Genomic DNA, 16,320 nt, shown 5'->3' on the forward strand with positions numbered 1-16,320 from the left:
GCAGCATTGGTTTTTATTTCACCTTCTCTATGAGATTATTTAACTTTATTAACTTTCAGAATTCAGTTAAGTTGATCTGCAGCGTTTGTCTTTTTTTTTTGTGCTCATGCGCCGAATCACCAGAAGATGGCAGCACTAAAACAACCCACCTTCTTTTTCATGGCCTTTGACTCCCAGTATTTAAGCACTCCAGGAGACTCGATCAGAATGTGACTCCCTGAAAGAATAATTGGAATAAATGTTATCAGAAGGAAGTTCATGTCTCTATACAGCAGTAGGCAATGTGTATTGTGGGAGGGGTCAACATGTAAAAATATGAGTCAATAATATATAAGATAAAAGAAAGCAATAGTTCAAATCCATTGCAAGGGTCCCTTAAAGGTATTTGACTTTGTTATGTCTTGGTATTATACAAGGATTTCCCTATAATAATAGTAAGCTGTATGCTCTTTGTTTTGGGAAAGGGCTTTGCCTCTGGCAATCAGCTGGATGTTCCATATCCACATTTTGTTAGGAGATCCTGAGCGTGCTCAAATAGGCAGCATATGGAAAAGTGGATGGGGGCTGTTTGTGTGTGCTTATGATCCAACAAGGCCACAAACAACGGAGCAGGGAGTCCCTGCCAGGGACTGAGAAGAGGATCGTGTTCCTGGACCGGGGAACGAGGGTGGGCCCCCCAGCCGCTGATTGTTCTGCCTTTGTCGTTTGATAGTTTCCTTCATTTTCTTGGTACTTGCCCGTGTGCCCCATCAGCTGGGAGGAAAGAAAAGCAGTAGCCGCCGAGGTAATGAATGCTTTGGCTACATAATGCTCTGTGACGCAGAAACAATGACAGAAATGTAAACAGGCAGCGGACAGATCCCTTGATCCAAGTTTCCATACTTGGTCCGCGTGGCTGCTGTAAAGAGATAAGCTCTGAAATATTGTACGCTTTTCTTCAGATTCTTTCGTAACCCACCTCAAAGCTCCCCCTGAGGTCAGTAGCCTGGAGCATGACATGGCACATTCTCACTTTTCATTTCACCTTGTATCTACTGAATTATTATAATTTTTTTTTTATTTTATTAGTTTGCACACAATAAAATTAACACTTGCAATCAAAATAGTAAAGCAAATGTTACAGGAGAGGTCAAAAAGCCAACATGCTTATGCAACGGACCTCCCCTCAATTTAGGAAGTAAAACAGTAATTACAAAAAATCAAAAAATAAAAAACAACAAGACATAAGAAATTAAAGCTAATATTTGCTGAATACAACTTATTAATATTCTATAGAGTGGATGGCCATAAAAATGGGGGTCAAAATAATCCACAATGGTTATGTTTTGATTAATTCCTCTGTATGCATGTCAACTTTGGAGGCCGAGAAAAACTCCAAACATAACTTGAGACACTTAACTTCTGCGTATGAAAATCTTTAGTGTTTATCTCAGCTGTACTTTTATAGCTTGGTTTTGAAGTTTGAAATAAAGACAGACTTACAAAAGTCTGTAAAACAGAAGAGGGACAGAAATGTAAAAGCAGGTCTTGATGCTTGTTTCTGAACGTCTCCAGACCATCTAAGTACCAGGGACCTTCGTTGATGAGATTCCTGGACTTCTGTCTGTCATCCGTGCTGACTTTGATCGTGTAACTGTTGTTGGGGATTTTAACATCCATGTTGACAACCCTAGGGACATGTGGATAAAGGGATTGTGATGTGTTCTTGATCATTTTGGACCAACTCAACATGTGATGGAAAAACAGACAACAAAAGACATCGTCTGGAGTTAATAATGTCCAAAGGTCTGAACATCTGTAAGGTTATGGTGACAGATGTTGCTCTGTCTGACCGTTCTTGTGTTTTCTTGAGCTTTATTAATGTAAACAGAAGCTTCCAGACAGAGATCATAAAGAAATGGTACACAGATGAAAATACCAGTGAAATCAGATTTCCTCTTCCCCCCTCCTCCTCTCACCTTCAGTTCATGAGTTTGTGGATACATTCAGGGGTAAAATTATGAGTATTATTGATACCATTGCCCCCACCAAGGTGAAGGTGATCACTGCTGAAGAGAAACCTCCCTGGAGAAATGCTGAACGGGTCAGAGCTGGAACAAGAGTCCAAGAGCTGAACGCAGCAGGAAAACTAAATTACAAGTTCATTATAACATCTATAAAAAGAGACTGAGCAGATATAATACGGAGCTGAGGGATGCAAGGCAATCATATTCATCTGATATTATTGTCAGAAACAACAATAATGCTTTGTTCACGTCTGTTGACAGACTAACAGGAGACCCGAGTCCTCACTAAGACCTCAGAGATCTGTACACTGGCTTCCTGTCTGTCCCAGAAAAGATGTTAAATCCTGCTGTTGGTTTTTAAATCTCTGGATGATCTCAGACCAAAATATATCTCTGATCTGGTCCATGAAGAACCAATGAGAACCCTCAGGTCATCAGGGTCACGCCTACTTTTCTACACCCAGAGTTACAACCAAACACGGTGAGGCGGCATTCAGCTTTTATTCTCCTCACCTGTGGAACAAACTCCCAGAATGCATCAGGGCTCCTTTAAGTCAAGGCTGAAAATATTTTTATTTACTGCGGCATTTCAGTAATCTCCCACAATGCACTACAACATTTATTTCTAGCATTTCATTTGTTTTATTCCTTTTAACTTATTTCTGTCTTTAATTTCTGCTTTTAAACTCTTTTACTTTTTAATGCATTTTTTTATGCAGTCTTTTTATGTGAAGCACGTTTCAATTATCTTGTACACGAAATGTGTTACACTAATAAACTTGCCTTATTGCAAAATAGGAATTTGATCACGTCTATCATCTACATCCTGCATATTTGCAGTCTGAAAACAATTTATTTATGATGTCTGAGGACAATAAATATACGTGTGATGTGTGAGGACTGCTGTTCTGGGTGGACCCCAGCTGTGTTTGTGACTCCTGCAACACCACAAAGAAAGTTTTAAACATTAAATTAAAAAAATCCACCAAAGTCATGTTTATCTTATTTGCTCGACAACCTATTTTATCACCAAACATCTTTATTTAACATATTTAAAAAAAATGCTGCCATGCTATAAATCCAGGTGTTGTCTGTGCTCAGACAGGAATAAACACTTCAAGGCTGTGTCCGCTGCGTAAGTGCAGGTTGTGGAGGGTTAAAGGGTCTCTTGCATGTGAACAGGAGGTGACGAGTCCACCCACTCTTCATTCAATAAACTGCTTTATAGGTGAGTGATTTAATGCAGGAATGCAAGGAAAAGACCACCCTTCCAAGGTCTCTGTGCTGAAAACAGAAGGTCTCCCGTGTTTGTCACTGAGCAAAAACACCTGGCAGGCGGGATCCACGACAACTTTCCCCATAGAAACAGTTGTAGACCTTCAATTTCTACCTTTTTCAAAGCAGGATTTTTTCTGGTGTTTAGGCAGTATGTAATCAACAGCAGAAACAGTAGAAAGTTAAAGTACTGCCCTGATAATAGATGCAAGATTTTATCTCTGAGTTATCCAGTTTAACCCTCTAAAAATAGATACAGGTAAATTCATGTCACGCGTCAGTCCGTGTCAGCCTAATAAAGACAGTTTCATCCATTTCCATGTTATTTAAAGATTTTTGGCTGAAAGGGAAATAGATTATCTCTGAAAAAAATCTGTGAAGCGAACAGAGTAGAAGCACTCAGTGGAGCTGGTTCATGTTGTTGTTTGTTCTTAACTATGACTGTAATCACTGAAGATTTAATGACTCCAACAAACACAAATATGTGGCATATAACATGAACCTTTGGGAGGGAGTTCTCTTTGCTTAGTGACATAAGGGGATGCTGACGGCAGCAGGACCTTTGAAAAACCGTCCTCATCTCACCCTGCAAGCGCTCCCACACACACACACGTACACACACACACACACACACACAGACACACACACACACACACACACACAAATATGGTTTTGGAAAGACTTTATTGTATGAGTGAACACTAATGTGGTAATGCATTTAGTGCACGTAGGAGAGACAGAGAAATAGAGATAATACAATTTTGCACAGGACAACAAAGAAGAATAAAGTTCATAATTTACACATATTGTCATAAATAAAGCCTACACACGAGTGGATATGGAGTGGTTCATTTAACAGGAAATACACAACTTCTGGAGGTGTCCGCTGCAGATCCTGGGAGGTTTTTGGTGGAGAGGTCACGTCGCTGAAGAAAACCTTTTGGTTTAAGATAAAATGTGAAGAGAACGTTTGATTGGTCCCATCTGAATCTTTATCTAAATATCGTTAGACTTGGATTACAGCCAACTGCTATTTGACGCTGAATACAATTAATTTATATATATATATATATATATATATATATATATATATATATATATACATTTTTTTTTTTAATTTTTTCAATTCTTTTTTTTACTTTTCTTTATACTCAGTGTCATTGAATCAGATTTTGTTCAAAGCAAAAAATTAAGGAGTAAGATGTCTCCGGTCAACAGAACATTTCCAGCTTCGGTCAAATCTTTCTGCCTCTTCTTCAGCAGCTCACTAAGCTACCGGTGGTACTGGTGGTTCTGGCAGTGATGACTGCAACACAGCCATATAAAAAAATAAAAAAAAATAAAAAAATCTCTGGATTATTTGGATTGTCACATTTTTACGTGTGTGTATCGTCAGTGGCCGTAAACCTTTTGTGCGTCATGTTGACGGGTGGCTCTCAGTCCACCGTTGCCTCTGCTGCTGGTAAACGAAAGCAAAAACTCAAGAACAGTCATCTCCAGCGTCTGCACCACACAGCTTCTCCGCCCAGAAATTTCCCTTTTTTTTTTTTTTTTCATCTTCCTGCTTATTCATGCCTGAAGGAAATGTTGGAAAAAAAGGTTCAAGATCACAAGACATTTTTACACAGAAGTGAAGAATCCTTTTGAAGTCGTAGCTGAAGTGGGCCAGGATGTAATTTAAGGTACGCGGTAATAACCGTCGAGCTTTTCCTTTTCAAGCGAGGCTGGGCTCAAAAACACGGCCCGCAGAGAGAATGATGTACAAAAGCACTTTGATGCTGTAACAAAGACCTGGATGGAGGTTGAGGAACAAAAAATGGATGAAATGAACAACTTGAAGACATAAATACAGCTCATTTGCAGCCTTTGTGATTTAAATTGGTGGAGTTTCATGTTTATTACATTTAAAATGCACAAAGGTGAATATCAGGGCCAAGACTGGACGTAGCAGCAGAATGTGCTTTCTGATCCTCTTTGCTGTTTTATAACCAAATAAGTGGAGAAGTGGCAGAGTAATGTGTGTGTGTGTGTGTGTGTTTTATGAAGGCGTCTACATACAGTACATCTTTAAAACGTGATAAAATATAACTTTAAAATATAAATGCAACAAAAATAACATTTTCAGCTCAAATTGCAACAGTGTACAGAAAACAGAGTAAATTAAGACGACTATAAATACTTTCTTTTGCAGCGCTCATCTTTTTCTTTAAGGCATTGCAGTCTTTTCAAAGGCTTGATGGCGTCTGTTTCAGTGTTAAAACGTGGGGGCAGGCGGCAGCGGCGCCTTTTACTTTGTTCTAGCTTCTCAAATGCTCACAGAAATGATTATTTCTTCCTTTTTTGTATATATTGCATAAATACGGTTTCACCTGCTGCCAAATACTAAGCATATGCATGTCGCTAATAGGATCAAAAGCAGTTGAAAATGAACCTTAAAAGGTCCAATAGTAATAACGTTAAAAGTCTTTCTTGCCGTTGTTGGGATGGCGTGGTCCGCATCAAACCTTCTCGTGTTTCTGGCGTGGGGTTTTAACTGCGGTGTGTGAGAAGTTCGTTACATCTCCTCTCAGAGCCAGCAGAGCGAGTAAAACACCGCTTTTGTGCGGCTGACAGGTGGAAGTCAGAAAGGTCGTCTGTGATGTATTATCAGGTTACGCCGCTGAGCAGGGGCGTGTCCCTCGGACACAGACTGATGTCTGACAACGCGGCTCTAAGATTTCCACTTTTTCGGCGATGTCCCTCAGGTTAAGGGGGCCCCTCTGGGTTAGAGGTCTGGAGCTGGAAAAGACTAAAGAATGAAAGGGTCAGATCGAGCTTCTCCTTCTGTCACCACCCATCTTTGACACGATCTCGCTCCGTCTTTGATCAGGCGGAGGATTCTGGGATGTGGGGTCTTTGGAGTGTCGGGTACCTGAGGTGTCTGATTGAAACATTTGAAATGGAAGAATTTTAGCTTGGTTTTTCGTAGTCTTTCCTTAAAGGGAAAGAGAGGAGAGTGTTCTCTTTTGGCTGGGCCATCCCAGCCAAGTTGTTGGATAAAGCGAAGTAATGAGACTTATTGTGGTTCAGTTGTGTGTTAAAAAAAAAAAAAAAAAAAGCCAAACTGACGACGATGCGACAGCGAAGGTCACGTCTGCAGTCTTTAAGTGTGCCTGCGGCGATGGTGGTGATGGTGATTCTGCATGTCCTCCATGGTGATTCTGCCCCAGGCGCCAATCACAAACGCCTCGATCTCGCACTCGTTCTCCCCACGAGCGATGCGGAAGAAGCCTTCTTCTCCCCAGTTCTTTCCCCAGGAGTTGGCAGCAATCTGGAAATAAGTTTTATCTAGTTACACTCAAAGCAACCCCACTGAACTGATACTGTAGTCATCACAGAGCTCGTTGTTCAGGTAAATGTGCATCACTCGTACATAAACTGAATCGGCTTCAATGGTTTGTCTTTTGTGTTTTTTACGCTGAAAGAGAACATACCCAGTATTTTCTTGGTGTCCCGTTAACGTCTCTGTCTTCACCCCACCTGTGCACACAACAGACACCACGGTAAATCAGGAACATTCAAATAAAAGAGAAAAACAGGTATGATGTTGCGAAGTATAACAGTGCTGCATAAGATTTCTGTCGGATGCGAATACTCGCGAGGAACGTGTTCATCCTGGTAAACGTCGGCGTTATTGAGTAATGAGAGCTATAAATAGCGTTGGAGGGCTAGAAAATTGCCTTCATCTCGTTCACAACATCTTGAAAGCCAATTATTTATAGCTGGGCACACTCTTGTTACACTCCCACGTCGAAAAACACGGAATTCCCCATTTCCTCTGGCATTTCCGCCCTCCCGTCAAGAAACGGGAAGGGGAGGATAGGTTATGAGGAAGTGAACAACACCTCAGTCCACCAGCACCCACACACGGGGCAGGACATTTCTAAACAAACAAACCCCAAACATAAACCTTTGCTCTCCTCTTCTCACACCAGCAGATTTTTTTTTTTTTCCCCTCCAGGAAACCTTGGCAACAGCCCTTATATTGCCATCGCCCGTGCACTTTGGTCTTATCTTAGCGGCCAACCCTCGTACGCGATATGATCCAAATATTCCCCCAAAGCCCAATTCCCATCCTGTTTTTTCATTCCATGCTTTCAGTTTCCCGAGAGACTCCCTGTGCCCAATCGCTTGTTATCTTTTTATAGGAGAAAGGAATGCTGGGAAAAGACTGGACGGTCTCAGCCTCTGCCAACCTGCCACCACGGCTCTGGCAGGCGGTCCCATCAGTGGATGTTTTTCTTTAAAAACAGCTGCATAAACAACAAATACCTCTAACTAAGGTCTAACATGGAGCGGAAAAACAGGATTTGTGACAGTAAGACACCTTCCTCTGTATATGTTTGCAGGATCCAATTCGCATGCCTGTCTGTATATTTAATAGTTTATCCAGAAACCGATGGATTCACATCACTGCTGATTACTTATCGGGCTCCCAATAAGCTCACTTGCTCTGATGTGGACAATGATGGGCATACCACTGTGCCCGTCCTCCCCACCCTTGCCCAGCGCCCGTCATCCCATCCCGAACCTCTCCTCCGGCGCATTGATCCCTTTCTCTGTCCGGTGCGGTGAGGATCAGCAACCCAGACAATGCTCTTTCCACCACAGTGGATCTCAATGCTTTTCCACAAACTTTCCCAGGGCCCGGGCTTAAAGGAACGCACAGCTATGGGATTTGGCCTATGTAAACACACTGATGTCTGCGATTAGCAGGTTGGAGCTCGAAATACGCCGCCACTCCGTATCCCTCCGTCACCTCTCCTCCGTGGATCTGTGTCCCTGTGTCATTGTGTCCATTTCAGACATTGAGGGTCTTTTGCTGAAGGTTGTAAGACAACTTTGCACATTAAAAGCTGTCAATAAGGGTTCATGTTACATTTTTGTTCTTCCTCGTGCGCTACTTTGAGGTTGCTTGTGTCTCCTGATTGTACGCACTTGTCATCGCCTGTTCGTATGTATATTATCCTGCTCTCCTTTCTTTTCCCTGCACGTCTGATGTTATTCCACTTGTTGTCTCGTGTACAGTGGTGGACAGCAACGGAGTAAATTTACTTGAGTACTGTACTTAAGTACATATTCAGAGGATTTGTACTTTACTTGAGTATTAGATTTCTTTGGTACTTATTACTCTTACTTGAATACATTTCCAAGACAAATATTTTTACTTTTACTCGAGTAAATTTCTAGGAAGGCTGAAAAGTACTCGTTACTTTCAGGTCTGCTCTTTTTTCTTCTTCCCTAAAATCCTATTGGACACAAGCTGTTTTTGTCAAAGGAGGAGACCTATCACAGTGCACGCTCTCCACTGGGATGTACGTAAAGCGGAAATACGTCAAGCCTCCTCAAAACGATACCGCCAAAGTAGCCTGCGTTTGTCAAGACAGAGCCGCAACAAGTCAAGACTCCAGGTTTTATATAACATTGTGGTTCTAAAAGCAGCGCATCAGTGCAGCTGGTTTCAAAGAGTTAATTCTCAGAAACAAGAGTTAAAAGATCCTTAAATTAATTTAGAAAAAATATAGTAATTTACTGATGTGGAAAATAAGAAATTTACTCTTACTCTTACTCTTACTTTTAATTAAAGTAAATTTAAAAGCATTTACTTTTGGATACTTAAGTACCTTTAAAAGCAAGTACTTTTCTACTCTTACTCGAGTAATATTTTGTCTGAGCTACTTTTACTTGTAACAGAGTAAATTTTGACCAGTAGTATTTGTACTCTTACTCAAGTACTGGGGTCGAGTACTCTGTCCACCTCTGCTCGTGTATCTCGTACCACGTGTTCTTGTTCTCGCCCGTTTCAGATTTTAGGTTGTTTTAGGAATATCCTGCCACGATTTAGTTGTTGTTGTTGAAATCAAAGAGGTTTGTTTATCACTTCTGCCTCCAGAGCGGTATTCCAGGAAGCGGGTTTTGTGAAAACTCTGATTTTGTTAAGCCTGAGATGAGGGAAATCCGGAGTTTTCAGTTCCAGAAAGCGATTTAACTCAAACTCTCACTCTCACAAATAGACAGAGTAATTCCATAAATGTATAAAAAAAAATAAAAAAAACATTTACATTTTCCCCTGAAGCCGAGGTGTGGCGGCTGCCCCTGATCTAAATGACAATAAAATTTCATTCAATACCGTTCCACCACTGTTTTCATCTGTATTATTAAAAGACAGTGTGCTTAAATGTTAAATTAATACTGCATTCAAACTTACACATTGACTGCAGCAACTTTCTCCCACGCCAATTCTCTCCTTTGCTGCTGCAGCTGTTTTTTTTTCTCCGAAATCTGCTCTCATACTCGCCATACACATGTATTAACACTTCAGTGTTAATACAACTCCAGTGGCGTGAAGTATGTGGATCTTCAGATGCAAACTAATGTTTCCTTAAAGGGATTTTGTAAATTGAAATGTTAAATAAAGTTTAAAAAAAAAAAGAAAAAGTATGTGGCTCTTTTGTTGTCGCCGGTTGCCATGGTGAATCGTATCAGGGCTCTATTGATGATGGCTTTTGATTTTCTTCACGCACGCGCTTAGCTCGAGCTTAACAAACTCAGAGTTGATTGAACTAACTCATATCCACTGTTCTGGAACCCAAAACTCTGAGTTTCCTTTCTCAGGATAAGTCAACTCGGAGTTCAGGTTTAAACTCAGAATTTGTTGAACCTGCTTCCTGGAATACCCCTCTGGTCTCCAACATTTGGGTCCTGCTTCCATAATCCTGACAAAGAAGGTTGGTCCATTGTCCTCCCGGTCAGTTTTTGTGCCCAGGTGTGAGACGCTCCGGTAAGCAAGACAAAGTGAACCTCACTAACTTTTGGACATGACACTCCGTAGGAAATTGGCAGTCCTGTGACGTTTTTTGTCAAAAGAGTTGCTTCTGAAAAAAAGTGGTAATTTCTGTTAGATCGTAGAACTACATACCTGAGCTTTAACTCCACATTATCACATCATGATTTTTTACAATTTAAGCCACATGCAAATCATTTGAGGAGTTGTAGTTGTCATGTGCACAGAAGGTGATGATGTAATTTCACCCCAAAGGTGTGACCTTGGTGTGAGCATGGGCCACAAACATGGAAGTAGAATTCTTAAAGAGACATATCAGAACATTATGGTCTTATGAAGCCCTTTATTTAATAAAGCAAGTTACCACTAGCCTGCACGTCTATCAGCACATGCCTATTCTTAATGTAATGACATTACATTAAATGTAATAAAATAGTTAAGAAGTAGTGGACAAAATAAAAAAAGAGTCTCTAAAAGTAGCTAGATTGTGTTTTGCATTTATCAGAAGTCAGGGAAGCATTTTTAATCAACCCCCGGAGCTTTTTCTTTCTTTCTTTCTTTCTGAAACAGTCATCTAGATCATGATCAGATAACAGAGTAATGAGCAAATGTTCCTCAGGGCTTATTTCTTAAGTCCCACGCGAGCTAACAGCTCATTTTTCAGATTTGTAGAGCGAGACGTGACCGGGAGCGTATCACTGTCACAACATTGAGTGCCAGCTGAGTAAACTCCAGAGAAGAGCCCGGTCAAATATTCACAGGTGAAATGGTTGTTTATGACATTGCGCGGGTTATAAACGTCGGCTGGCCGCTTGGTGTTCTCCAGACAACGCATGAAAGAGCATCAAACAGTTATCTGTCTGTCTGGGGATTGTCTGAATGAGGACGAGTGTAGGTACACTCAGCTGGACGCCATCGGGAGAAAAAGAGGGGAAGAGGGACCGCCGTCGAGATGAAGGGAGGTGATGTAGACACAACAGAGCAGAGGAGGGAGATGTGGCTGCAAAGCAGGAAAGTGAGGGGCTAATGAGAGACGGAGGGTGGGGGCGAGCAGCTCCAGGTGTGTCAGCTGTCTACCTGCCTGCATATTTGCGGTGGCTGGAGTTACTACGTGGGGGAGGGGGGGTCTGTCTGGCCCAGATGAAGGAGTGGAGCCAAGGTGTGTCTCCAAGAGCAATAGTCTGGGAAGCTTAGTCACGTGGACAGTCTTGACTGTGTGCAAACACATGCAGGTGATCTGAATCAAACCTAATACCAGCAGCTACTCAATAAAGCCTTTATTCATCCTTTATAAACCTCCCGCTGCCAATGAGACATCTGTTGAGCGTGTAGCAACGATGAAAGAGATACAGGAAGCTTTCATTGAGGAAAAGGGGAACCTTTCTCTCAAAACACCTTCATTTATTTTAATGTTTCTATGTTGATTACGCTCAGAATGCAGTAAGTTTCGTGTGTTTCAGAGTGATGTGATGCGACAAAGTTCACGAAACAGGACAAAAGCAGAATTCTTGCACGGCAGGAACTTACCCAACGATCCTGACTGAGTGTGTGCCATGTTTGCGGTATTGAGGCGGTTTGGTGAAGCTGACGTCAGTGTGTTTGTAGATCCCACTCTTGTAGACAAAGAAGTCCTCGTGGACCTCCATAATAGCTGCGAGAACAAATGAACGGAGAGAATTAGTTGGCGGGGGGGTTAAAGTCACACACGCACGCGGCTATAACTGTTCAAGGTCTATGTTCTAAAATCTGTTGGGCCTGTTGTAGAGGAGGGGGATGAAAACCTTATTCAAACCTTGATTCATCTAAGAATAATTAAACAATTTTTTCAAGCAAATTCCAGCGGTGTGGGTGCGTGCTTTGGTTTGTGTGCACACACCGATGCTGCACGAACCCTTGTCGTGGGGAGACTTCTGAAGACTAATGTGCACAATGTCCAGGTTTTCCTGTCTGAAAACATCACGTGGACCTCCACTCTTATCAACGGCTTGCAGTGACAAAGTTAAAAAACACACACCAGAACCGAAACAGGTTCGCTCACACGCGTGTGTCAAAGAGACGCCTCAAATGGGGGGAAAAGCCAACTTGATTCAAAGCCAGTTAGTCTTCCTGCCTGCTCTTCTGAACAATAAGACAAAAAGCGGGCGAAGGCTCACAGAGGACACACACACACACACACACACACACACACACACACACACACACACACACACACACGCATGCATATGTCACTCATCTGTTCTGTTGTGTATGAACTGGGTCCAAACGAGCGCTGGACAATGAGGTGAGCTATTACAGGAAAGTTACTTCAACCTCAATGGCATGAAAGTCCATCATTTGTGATCTGGTGACCAGGGTGAGAGTTGAAACCTCGGACAAAGCCATCGGGATTGAAACCTTAAATCATCAGCTCAGACACTTGAGACACTGCTTTCTAGGTGCGCAGGTTTAAATTTGTGCGTCCCGCAGGTTTGATGAAGTGATTTGAGCTTTAAAAACATCAAACTCACTGAGGGAAGAGATATAGACCTCCAAGTGTCATTCACGCGGCTTTTCAAAGAAAACACACACACATGAAGGTATTGTCTTACCTTGCACAGGGCCATTATCCATGATCTCCTTCATAATCTCCTTTTGCTGGGAGAGCAGAAATAGGCAACAATTTATAAGCAAAGAAGAGTGAGACAGACAGATCAGTACATGCCAGTGAAACAGAGAGGATGAAATCAACCCCCCCCATCTCTGATGGTAAAAGTCAGATAACAAGATTGAGTTCAGCAGGGCCTGCTGCTCTAAACGTCGGCCTTATTGACTTCACATACTACCAGGAGGGAGAAACAATACACTGTAATGATTTTAAGAGGCTTTGGCTGTCATTTAGTGCTGATGGATGTTTGCTGCTAGAAACACAAGCAGCAGAGAGAGAGAGAGAGAGAGAGACGGCTACTGGGGGCAGTTTAAGTTTGCATCACATGACAATTGTACCGTTGGCAGAGGTGTCAAAAGTATTCACATTCATTACTCAGGTAGAAGTATAGATACTAGAGTTTAAAAATACTCCTGTAGAAGTTGAAGTATCAACTCAAGTTTTTTACTCAAGTAAAAGTATAAAAGTACTGGTTTCAAAACGAATTAAAGTATAAAAGTAAAAGTAATGTAAGGGGGAAAAAAGCCATTAAGGACAAAAGCCATTGAAAATGAATGCATCTTAGTATAATGCAAATATATGAAAGAACCATATGTGTACTATTGAGCATTAACATGTGTTTCAGAGAGCAGGAGATATGATGACTAGTTGCCTATAAGTATTGTAATGGTGCAAAAAGTCAAACTTCAGAGGCATGTTATCATTTATCCTAACCTTTATTGGAATGTACATCCAAGTTTAGTTGCAGGAATCTGAGGGAACGGATGTAAGAACAAAACTGGACAAGAACATCTGAAACAACCACAACCAAATTCACTCTATCCGGATGGAGCAATTTAACTGGATAGTTTTTTTTTAAAGGCCGAAATGAAATAGAGTAATGAGGCTGTTTTTAAAATGTAAGGAGTAAAAAGTACAGATAATTGCGTGAAAACGTAAGGAGTAAAAGTAAAAAGTAAAATAATTACTCCAGTGAAGTATAGATAACCAAAATTTCTACTTAAGTAAGGTAACGAAGTATTTGTACTTTGTTACTTGACACCTCTGACCGTTGGTCAAAAAAGGTGTTTCCTGGTTTAGTTTTGCTAGTTCCTGTTTAGGGTTGATAGTTTGTTTCTTGGTGTGTTAAGTCCTGGCGTCACTTGATCCAGTCTCTTACCGATTGTTCACACCTCTGTCCCCTCAGGCCCTGCGAGTACCGGTATATAAAGTCCTGTCTTTACACCTTTCCCTGCTGCTCCGCCAGTTTTCCATCTCTTGATGTTTCCTGTATTCGACTGTCGTTAGATACAATCATTGGTTTTTGTTTCAGTTCTGCTCTTCCTGCCTGCGTAGTGACTTTAGTTTTAAATAAGAGTTTTGTTTGGTACTCCTATCGCCTCCTGGGTCCTCTCCCCCCTCATCCCAAGACACTGTATGAAAAGAGGGCATGGGGTTTTCAAAGGGAACTGGACTAAAATGATTTAGTTATTTACACTTTAGATTCATCCATTCAAAATTAAGATTTTCTTTGACTTCTATCCCCAGTTTGAAGGTCTTTCTCTTGTCGTAAACTACCTTTTATTACCCCTCAAGCTTCCTCTCCTTCATTGTCAATAACTGCTCTCCTTTCATGCTCAGCTGATTCTGGTTGACTGTTATTGTAGCTGAGCATCGGTCGATGACCAGCAGGAACACAAGAATCATTTGATGAGAGGTAAACACACAAATCTAATTCCAGATGCACTTCTGAGTGTACATAGACATCAGGTAATGATTATGGGAACTGAAATTGAAAGTATAGTCCGTAAATTGGCTTAATTGTACTATCTGATATGTTTATCCACTATAATTCAAAGCAATTGCTTCTAAATTGTTTATATAGATTTATATATTATTAGTATCTCATTGGTGTTTGGCATGAATTATGTTAACAGTAAATTTCTCAGCCCTGAAGCCCATCTTCTTGCCTTCATACAGTCTAAATTTGAACTTAATCCATCACTTTCTCGTGTTTCTTCACAAGCGTGACATTTGCTTGCTGAGTGTGCGATTGCCATGTGAAGGAGGTCGTGTTTGCAGAAGAGGCAGGGGATTTAAATGCACAGAAAACAATACGTGTGAATGGTGTTTGTCAGCAGATGTTGTGGTGCTTGTGCGGCGCTTACATCGGACGAGAGCCTGTAAGGTGGTGTGGACTGGTAGATGTCGTTGTGGTAGTTGTGTGTGTTGGGGCAGCGCTGTGTGGCCTGTCTCTTGCCCCGGCCAACGGATCGACTCTGCATCATGCAGCGGGCGACTTCTACTGGTGTTTGCTGCGGGAGTCGGTACGGGTAGCAGTCCTCTGTCACCACTCTGATAACCGGGTGGAAAAAGGTATGAATCTTCAGACATTTACCTGGGTGCAACATTGTTCATTTAGAGCCTAATAAAGAGTAAAAAAAGTGCTCACCCGCGCCGCCGGAGGTACCACCACGCTCCATCAACGCGACCTCCAGCACAACCTCCCTGGTTGCGCGTGTCACAGGAGATGAGATTTTGGGGGGACAGCTGAGGGGTCATGTGACCCATGGACTGGATGGAGATTCTGTCTGATGCGACAGCTAAAGAGATGGACAGATTGGGATTGAAATGGGGCATGGCCAAAGATGCAGACAGTTGTTATACCTGCACGTTTCCCTGATAATGTTATATATACTTTTAGGACCCACCTGCAGTTGAGAAAGCCCAGGATGCAGCACAGTTGCCCTGATCAAGGGGTTCGTGAATCTTGCCTGGCCACTTCTCTACGGAGTTGAAGTAGCGTGGCAGACGGTCCTTCTCAGGATCCATGTTCATCTGTAAGTGAGACATCGTTTCATTTCCCACTTTCCTTCATTGAGTGAACCGATATCAGCTGAAAATGACTAAATCACATTAAAGGCATATTAAGCAATTTCTGGATAAAGTCATGCCGGTCGATGTGAAACAAAACACGGAGAGATGAACCGCTTCCCTTGTCCTCCCTCCCTCATGGAGGAAACGTGCTCCATCGTGAACTTGTGAGGAAGCATACTGGTGGACACAACGGAAATAACCGAAACACAACTTTTCTGCCAATATCAAGTGTTTTGTTGTGCAAGAAAGAGCCAGACTTTAATATGTAATATCGGCTAAATATGTGGACGTCGTTCCTTTTATTTCCCTTCATAAATAGTCAAGTTGTGAGCATGTACTTTTTTATCATCATTTTTCTTCTTCAAATTATTCTATCCATTTTAAGATAATGTTCATTTAGATTCAGAGTGGATCCAGGTGTCTAGGTGTCCCCCGAAGTGTCCTCCCCCAGTTGGCCAAGATGCTGAACACCACATTTTCCCTCGATATGGTCATTAGAAACAAGGTGCTTGTGTATCATAGAGTGCATATAAAACAAACTTGTTCTACGACTGTGAGTGAGAGACATTTTAAAGCGCGGGTCATTCAGCATTGATGAGCTATCCTCGGTATTTTCTCTTTCCTCCCCTCCCCCAACAAGAACTGATATTTCTACCCCTGATCACAGGCGGATTACATAAGTCCCCTAATCAGCTCACCAGAAGAAGGGACTTCTT

The 16,320-nt window shown here is 41.8% G+C and overlaps 1 protein-coding gene across 3 annotated transcripts in view; it reads right to left on the reverse strand.

Annotated features, from left to right (window-relative positions):
• Positions 1 to 3,948: 3,948 nt before the first annotated feature.
• tinagl1 (tubulointerstitial nephritis antigen-like 1) overlaps positions 3,949 to 16,320 on the reverse strand; it is a 41,339-nt gene continuing 28,967 nt past the window's right edge. For all 3 annotated transcript variants that reach the window (XM_061742529.1, XM_061742527.1, XM_061742528.1), the window contains exons 6-12: positions 15,439 to 15,565; positions 15,180 to 15,330; positions 14,896 to 15,082; positions 12,693 to 12,738; positions 11,632 to 11,755; positions 6,755 to 6,800; positions 3,949 to 6,591 (exon numbers count right to left, since the gene is read on the reverse strand). In XM_061742529.1, the coding sequence (XP_061598513.1) occupies positions 6,424 to 6,591; positions 6,755 to 6,800; positions 11,632 to 11,755; positions 12,693 to 12,738; positions 14,896 to 15,082; positions 15,180 to 15,330; positions 15,439 to 15,565 (849 nt within the window). In that variant the 3' untranslated portion in view covers positions 3,949 to 6,423. The remainder of the gene's footprint in view (positions 6,592 to 6,754; positions 6,801 to 11,631; positions 11,756 to 12,692; positions 12,739 to 14,895; positions 15,083 to 15,179; positions 15,331 to 15,438; positions 15,566 to 16,320) is intronic.

Source organism: Cololabis saira, chromosome 15 (genome assembly GCF_033807715.1).
Source record: "Cololabis saira isolate AMF1-May2022 chromosome 15, fColSai1.1, whole genome shotgun sequence".
NCBI lineage: Eukaryota > Metazoa > Chordata > Actinopteri > Beloniformes > Belonidae > Cololabis > Cololabis saira.